This window comes from Hevea brasiliensis, chromosome 4, assembly GCF_030052815.1.
Source record: "Hevea brasiliensis isolate MT/VB/25A 57/8 chromosome 4, ASM3005281v1, whole genome shotgun sequence".
NCBI classification, from domain to species: Eukaryota; Viridiplantae; Streptophyta; class Magnoliopsida; order Malpighiales; family Euphorbiaceae; genus Hevea; species Hevea brasiliensis.
In genome coordinates, this window is record NC_079496.1 from 2,295,723 (window position 1) to 2,304,460 (window position 8,738).

An 8,738-nucleotide genomic window follows, 5' to 3' on the forward strand; every position below is an offset into this window, starting at 1 on the left:
GGCCTTATGTGATATTAGAATAAATTATACATGTACATAATTAACTTAGTTCAATTATCTTTAGGGTAACTTGGTGAAAATTAATTAATTAGGTTAAATAGAAACGTAGGGTTATTTGAAATTGAATTTATTTGTAAATTAAATTCTCAATAATAAATTAATTTTAGTCATCTGGTAAATATCATTTTAATAATTAGAAACCACATAGATAGGAATTACTTGTGCATGAAAATTGTGTGTAAACAACAACCCTTTTGTGAATTACTTGCATGTGTAGGATTAGAATTGCATTTTTTAGAATAAAGTTTAATAAAAAAATAATAAACAAGACTTCTAGAAATATTAGTAGAGGACTGGCACTCGAATCAACGAGGTTAGACCAGGCGTAAGGGGTGCCTAACACCTTCCCCTTACGTACCCACTATCCCGAACCTAGACATTGGGCTATGGTAATGGCGGTTGTGGAAACTCTGCAAGGAGTAAGCTGCCATCCATGACCCTCGGAAAAAACACTGAATATGTCCCGATTATTACCCAGGTGGCGACTCCTATCTATCTATGCCTTCGTGGCTTAAATCCTTAGTACCGTGGTAGTGTTATGAGAGAAGACGGTACTTACCAGTGGTTTAATTCTATTAGGCTTGTATGAAGTGCATGTTTAGGAAATGTTGTCTAAGGAGGTGGTACTTAAGTGAGACCATTGTGACTCCACCATCTTTTCTGGGCATTAACCGGTGCATTTTATATAATTCCAATAGATGATATTTCATCACGCCCCCCTCCTACAATAACTCACCTCTACGACAGACCCATCTTGCAAGCCCTCACTTCGCGATAAACACTAGAGTCTCTGTCTAGACTCGCACACCACTATAACTGCTCACAGAACTTATTGTCCCTAATCTCTCCTCTCTTCGTCCAGATCAGTCTCCAAACAGCCAAAACCTGACGAGCCTCATCTGTAAACAGAGCCAACCCCATGAATATCAATCCCCAAGCACTACCATCCACCATGTAATTGAGTTGCCTCCAATGGGTCATCAAATTGCAACTTCAAAGCCAGAATATTTAGCTGTGACATTTGGTTTGTTCTTGGCAAGGAAGGTGTCACTGGTGCGAGCAATTGCTTACATGGTGGCAAGGAAAGTGTTATAGGCAGTGATGGGGTGGGTCGAGTTCAAGGTGAATTACTTTGATTCCAAGATTTTTCGAAATCTGATCTCCACTTCTGTGAGGCAAGTCCTTGAATAGCCATTCAATCACAGGAGGGTTTACTTGGATGCTCTGTTGAGTCTTTGTGTTTACAAGGTTATTTACTTGACCTCTGATTTAGTTGTGGTTGGCTTATGGTTTATATTTTACTAAGTTATTTAATAATAGTTGATAGTGTTAATTTAAATAAAAAAATTATAATTGTTTTGGATAATGATTAATTTATTAAGAACAAATGTGCAAATTTTTTTTCACAGCCTACAAAGTCTTTTTTTTTAATTTAATTAAAATCTTTTTAAAAATTTATATTCTTTTCAAGTTTTTTTTTTTTTTTAAGTTAGGCTAGACTTCATTAATTGATAAAATAATAAAGGCCAATACATGTAAAGCTGATTAAAGCTCAGTCAGGCTCATCACAAAGAGACCCAAGAAGTAAAAGAAAACTCTACCCATCGCTTAAAAGTGGAGCCCCAAAATTCAAAATAATCGACCTATGAGAAACAAGCCGAGTCTCATCTTCTTTGCAAAGTTTTGGAGCCCTAGACGTTACCATCTTCACAAGCGTAGTAGATAGACATTACCTTCTTTGCAAGTATAGCAGACAATTTAATGATGGGATCCATAGAACCCAAGCTAGAGAAATCCTCGCACCGACAGATAAAAGGCAAACCGACGCTCAGGCGAGGCTACAGATTAGATCTCCAACATCGACGATGGCATCAGCCATCTCTTGTACCTCAACTGGGACTAATCTCAGTCACGCTATGAGCGGTGTGGTAGAGCTCTTCAGCATCAGCTATCAAGGACAAGAGGCTAACCAGTAGCAAGAGAGAGAGAGTCCCCTATTAGAGAGAGAGTCTAAATTTTTGGGTTAGAGATCCACCTAAGAGGTGGGCGCCTTTAACTGGTTGTGTTGGTAACAGGTAAACAAGCAGGCTGTGCCGATCCCTGTCAAAGGAGATGCCAAACATCTCCTCTTTCTACGAACACAAAAAGAATAATATATATATATATATATATAGGATATGACATTAATATGGCAGCAATTTTAAGCTAGGTTGCCATATTTATTTTACTTAATTTATAAATGAATAATATCTACGAGTATTTTAGTCATTTTTTTTTTAAAATTACCTGATATTTGAAGTTTATTGATTCGATTTATTTAGATTCGTGTGAGATAGGCCCATAAAGGAGAACAAAGCATTTTCTCTTAAATTTTAAAAGAGTTTCATATTTAAGAATTAAATTTAAAATCACTAATTAAAAGAAAAAAAATTTCTATCATTTCATATCACCTTTGAAGGTTTAGTCCCTCCCTTATTTTAGTTGTAGCCTGAAACTCCCATAATAAAATTAATATATAAAATATGTTAATATATATGCACACACTTAGATGATAGATCAAGCGATGTGGTGGAATATTTTCGTTTTATTTAATTAAATAAAATTATTTTAAATTTCTTAATAAAATAATATTTTGTGATTAATTAGATATATTTAGTATTAAAAAATAAAATATTAATTTAAAATAATTAGAACGTGACTAATCTGTAGAGTAGTTTAAATAATTAAGAATTAATACATTTCACAATTATTAAATTAATTATTTTTTATTGCTTAAGAAATTATTGAAAAATTATGTAAATAATTTAACAAATTAATCATTGTAAATTAAGTATTTACAAATTTTCAAAATGCAAGAAAAATACAATAATGAGAAAACATACATTACAGGAAATGAAGTTAAAGTTTTTGTGAAAACAATAAAAAAGGAATTTTATTTATAAAAAAAAATATCATATTTATTGCCATAAATGTTTCTTTTCTTGTTATTTTTTATGGGATAATGTAATTGTTAAACTCATTAATATTATTATTTTTTTTCACCCACATTATATTTTTTTTATAACAACAATCAAATATTTTTTAAAATATATGGAAACTAAAAGTTTGCATGAGACCATTTGGCATTCTTCCTCGTAACCATTCCTCCCCTTCGAGAGTCATACGCCCCAATTCACTGTAGACCTATAGAGAAATTATGCATGATTAAATTTAAATAAAATTAATATTGATATTAATATTAATATGCACATATGTATAAAAACTAATTATAATCATAATTTTATAATAAATTAAAATTATGTAATTAAAGAATTAAAAAGAGTCTTGTAGACTTAAAGTTTTTTTTAACTATTTCTCAATTCTCCTGTATAATACTTTGATGAATATATACAGAACTATTTGACATTATTATTGCATTCTGTTGTTGCTGTTTTAAATTTATTTTTCATAAAACTATTTTTTTTTTAAAATAGCTTATATATTTGGTAACAAAATTAAAAATTTACTGCTAAGTAAGCAAGTTATTTATTATGTTTTTGGTAAAAATTATTATTTAAAATGCTATTATGACTAAAATGATCAAAAAGACTATTTAGTAAAAAAAATATACTATTTTAACTTTTTAATAATTAATAATTTATTTTTATACCTATTAAATTTCTTATTATTATATTTAATTTATATATTGAAATGTATTTAAACTTAAAATTGTTTAATTAGTAAAATAATAATAACTTACATCAATAAAATAAATTAAATTTATTTACAAAATGTTTAATTAATATTTAAATATTTAGTTAAACGGTATATATATATATATATATATATATATATATATATATATATATATATATATATATATATATATCCCTGAGGCGTTTCCAAATTAAGGCAGAGGTAAGACACGCATATTCAGAAGAGGAAATATATATATATATATATATATATATAGCATATTCAGAAGAGGAAAATATATATATATATTTCCTTTTATGAATATGCGTGTCTTACCTCTGTCTTAATTTGAAAACGCCTCGGGGATATATATATATATATATATATATATATATATATATATATATATATATATATAAGTTGGGCTTATTCTACTTGATCTGATATACAAATTGTGTTCAAATATTACTAGGTACTTGTGCAGTTTCTTGGTTGGTTGGAATAGGATCAGTTCTGTAATTGAATTCTTGGTTAGCATTTGAATGTTTACCTTAATTTGAGTTGTCATCGGCTTCTAACCGCGTTGATAGTACAGCAGAATTCTACGCGGATCTCGTAAATGGAAATGGTTAAAAAAGGAAAAGTTTGCGGGGTTGAAATTTTTACTAGAAAATGAAAGCTGAAGAAAAATCAAATCAACAGATAAAAAAGAAATTTTTTTCTTCCTGTTTTCATATGCTATAAATAAAATTTGCTTTATTATTTTAAATCCCTTTTGAGAAGGATGTGAAGGGTAGAGCTATAGTCACTTGTGTTTCAGGAATTATTAGCAGAATTACCAATTGGTCCATGTAGATCTAAAACACTATATCCATGGTAGAATTCTTGAGTCATGATGGATTAGGTAAATCCTTTTATTTTTAAGGTGAATATATGTTAGTGAAATAAAACCTGATGACATTTTCCTGATGACTAAATACAGTTGTCTGCTAGTGTTAATTTAGTTAGTAACGATGTGATTCATTTTATCAATCAGAGCTTAATTATATTGAAAACTACTCCAAGATTATTTTTCATAAGCAAAGATAAGTATTTTTAATATAGAAGAAAGTTAACAAGGGGACAAAGATACTCCGTACACCTGTCCAGTTATAACTACCAAACCCTGCTGATGAAAATACTCCTTGAACATCAAGATTATTACTAATTGAGCTGGTGAGGCTAGCTAGATCTCTAAACATCATAAGTCATTCCCACTTTGAGTAATTGCTTGCGAGGAATCAAGAAAACTTCATCTGGCTGCCTCACAAATCTAATTAACCAATTGTAGAGGTAGTCCACGGTCAATTTTTTAACCCAGGTAGACCCATTTGCAGCCATCACCTCACACTCACCCATCAAATAAACAAAACCATCTCTCAAAGCATTATCTACCAATGCCAATTCCCTTTGCCTGTCTTCTGCCCCGCTATCTTCCCCTATGAAGTCCTTCAACTGATTTGCTAGCAACTCCTCAAATGTCTTCTGATCCTTTCTCGAATCCTTGTATCCATATCTTACTATACATCTGAAAATCAACTCTCCAGGCTTTACTCGTCCGAACAAGAACCGTTCCTCAGCTGGAACCTTACTGATGGGCAGCGACTTGATTGAGATAAAGACAAGAACTTTATGCAAGGCTTGGACATGCGACACATAATGAGTAAATAGGGGAGGTATGCCGTGAACAAGATGTGTATAGAATAAACCAAGACCTTCTACTCGATGGATCCTCTCATCAGAAACTATATCAGTAAGTGTTTTCATTGCAATTTTATTTTCGAGCTCGTACATATACTTCTTCCTGTAGCCATAGTTCCATATGAACATAATGGAGACCACAGTGGAGGCAAATAGTAAAGGAATGTAACCTCCATCAACGAACTTGTATAATGTAGAGCTCAAAAATAACACTTCAATGAGACCGATGGTCAGGACATAGATGATTATGAGGATGATATTTGTTTTCCATATCATAACCATAACAAGGACAAGAAACATTGATGTAATCACGAAAACAAATGTTACAGCAATTCCTGCAAGAAAGCAGAAAAAGTGATTGATTGATCAATGCAGAGTTTGGGAAGAAGGTTATGCTAAAATTATCATAACATAATCAAGTCCTTACCATATGCATTGCCAATCGTTAAAGTGTTTTTGAAGCCAAGAGTGACACCCACACAGGCTAACATCAAAAGAGTGTTGATCTCAGGCACATAAACTTGTCCTTCGTGTTCTGCAGATGTATGCACGACCTGAATTCGGGGGAAACACCCTAGAGCTGCAGATTGTTGGATGATAGAGAAGGATGCAGAGATTAATGACTGACTAGCAATGATGGCGGCCAATATTGCCACAACAAACTGCGGCCAATACATTGGTTCTGCAACAATAAAAACTCGGAATAAGCAATGATTCTGATATAAGTCATGTCTAGTAACAACATACTTGGGATTGATTTATAGAAGGCATCAGTGACATCTTCGGTATTTTTACGGAGATAGGAACATTGGCCAATATAGGCTAACAAGACAGAGGGAACGAGTACAGCACAACTGCTTAATTGAATTGAGCGAATATTGAAGTGGCCCAAATCAGCAAACAAAGCTTCAGACCCTAATTTTGTTCAAGTGAAAAAGGAAATGTAAATTAGTATCTCATCATCAGTCCAAAGTCCATGAGACCACTATATATAAGGATCTGTACCTGTGAGGCATAAAATGACACCTCCAATAGAAATCCAAGCTTTTTTCTTATTCCTCTGGAAATATTTGACAATGTACCATGGATTGACAGCCTTGATTACACCAGGGTCATACTTGATGAAGTTGAAAAGCCCAATAAATGCAATAAAAGCAAACCATAGCACTAGAATTGGAGCAAAAGTATAGCCAACTTTGTCAGTTCCAAACCTCTGTACTTGGAACAATAGAATCAAAATCACCACTGAAATCCACATGATTGCATCTTGTGAAAGGCTAGGAGCAGCCTCCCTAATACCTCCAACAGCAGATAATACTGCACCAAGAAATTGAAGCATACAAATTTTTATTATTTTCAAAAAAGGGTGAGGATTTTTTAAAAAGATTTAGTTACCAGATATGCAGGGTGTCAGAATGCCATCTCCAAGGACCATGGACACTCCAATCATGGTTGTGAACAATAGAGAATACTTGATTATAAGGCTACTCTCAAGTGAATATTTGAGAGCCGAAGCCATCCTCGTACTGCGTTTTGGTAAATCCAACTTATAAGTAGACACTTCTCTATCTTCAGCCTGCTGGTTTGGTATCAAATTGACCTTGGCATGGCGACATATAAGAGAATAAAGTGCAAAGGTTCCTCCTGCAATGGATGAGGACTTAGAAACCATTTTTTTAATTCTATGGCTTTCCTACCCAAGAAATTGTTAATTAATAGAAGCTTGGGCTTACCATCCCCATTATCATTTGCAGCCAAAACGATGAATACATACTTAATCAAGGTGATGACAATAATCGAGTAAATAATCAAAGAAAGCACTCCAAGGATATCCTCCTCGTTCTTGATCCCATCAGGAAAAATTCCAGGTAAAACGTACAATGGAGATGTACCTAAATCACCATAAACAACACCAATGCATTGAAACGCAAGCTTCCAGATTGTTCCCCAATCTGCCTTCTGCAAAGCCAACAAAAAAAGTCTCATTAATTCAATCCTAATCATAAATCAAACCCAAACAAGAAATTTTATTATGTACCTGCCGATCAGCATTCGCGCTACCTTCATCTGCCTCCAAATCGAATAATCTTTGTTTAGATAGGCTTGTTCCATGTTCATATTGTTCTTGCACTTGTTGCTCTTCTGGTGATGACCTTTCTTCTCCTAACTCCGCCATTAGAACACTCCTCTTGCCTCTATGGAAATGGTGCATAGACACACAATGGATTCAGGCATACTTGATGTGAGTAATATAGAAAGTCGGGTTCTTAGTGTAATTTCTTGGTTGTTTCCTACAGTGTGCGCTTTGTAATTGCTAGTTGGATTCTTCGTAATTAAGTAGTAAAATTGTTACCTTAATTAAATTGTTATACGCGGTCGCTGCTTATCCGTTGGATTTGGACAGAGCCGACAGTACAGACGAATTACCATAAGAATTACATACTAAAATATATATATATATATATATATATATATATATATATATATATATATATATATATATATATATATATCATGCAAATCACAATTATTAAATTCAGATTCAATGGATTAGTCGGATCAATGAATTAATAATAAATCACATTTTAAATCGGTCTTAATTTATAATTAAATTAAAGTGACTTGATCATTTTAATTAATTAATTAATTAATAAAAATTTTCTTTTAGTGTAAATAAAAAAATTTAAATCTAAAACCTCAAAACAAAATATTTAAAATCCTTTCATTGTGTTGTTTTTGTTTGTTCTATAAAAAAAATAATTTATTTATAAAAAATATTTTTCTCATGAAAAAGGTTTCTGTAAAATATTTTTTTTAACATATAACTTTCGTTTTTAGTCTTTATTTAACTCTAATTAAAATTTAAATTTAAAATTTTATAGTATTGATACCAAAAATTATTGGTTTATCGTTTAGCTTTAATAATATAAATCAACTGGAAAAATTTATTGAATTAAACCCATTATCCATACAATTATAGTGTTATTTGTAGCTCAACACAAAGATTATAATTATTACAATAATTATTTACATTGTAATAAATAAAATTTTAAATTAAATAATAATAAATTAAAATAATAATTAATCTAATAGTTCATTCCACAGAAAGGTTCTTTCATCCATGAAATTAGTTAAGTCGATGAGGAAAAAAGGGCTAATGGTGAGAGAATGGATTTTAATACCAAAAATATCCTCATCCCTAACTTCTCCCTCTCATCTCTCTCGTTTTCGTTCCGCGTCGCCGTTCCAGAAACCCAATCCAT

General features: G+C 31.8%; 1 protein-coding gene and 1 non-coding gene across 2 annotated transcripts; both read right to left on the reverse strand.

Annotated features, from left to right (window-relative positions):
• Positions 1-2,071: 2,071 nt before the first annotated feature.
• On the reverse strand, positions 2,072-2,202 carry LOC131179795 (U6atac minor spliceosomal RNA). The gene has a single exon (XR_009148681.1). It is a non-coding gene; the product is annotated as a U6atac minor spliceosomal RNA (small nuclear RNA).
• Positions 2,203-4,801: 2,599 nt separating this feature from the next.
• On the reverse strand, positions 4,802-7,917 carry LOC110664230 (potassium transporter 5). The gene is made up of 7 exons (XM_058144984.1): positions 7,514-7,917; positions 7,209-7,434; positions 6,871-7,119; positions 6,481-6,792; positions 6,223-6,390; positions 5,903-6,157; positions 4,802-5,810 (listed from the first exon to the last, which is right to left on the reverse strand). The coding sequence occupies exons 1-7, from the start codon at positions 7,685-7,687 to the stop codon at positions 4,969-4,971; spliced, it is 2,226 nt and encodes a 741-aa protein (XP_058000967.1). The 5' UTR covers positions 7,688-7,917; the 3' UTR covers positions 4,802-4,968.
• Between the last annotated feature and the right edge of the window lie 821 nt (positions 7,918-8,738).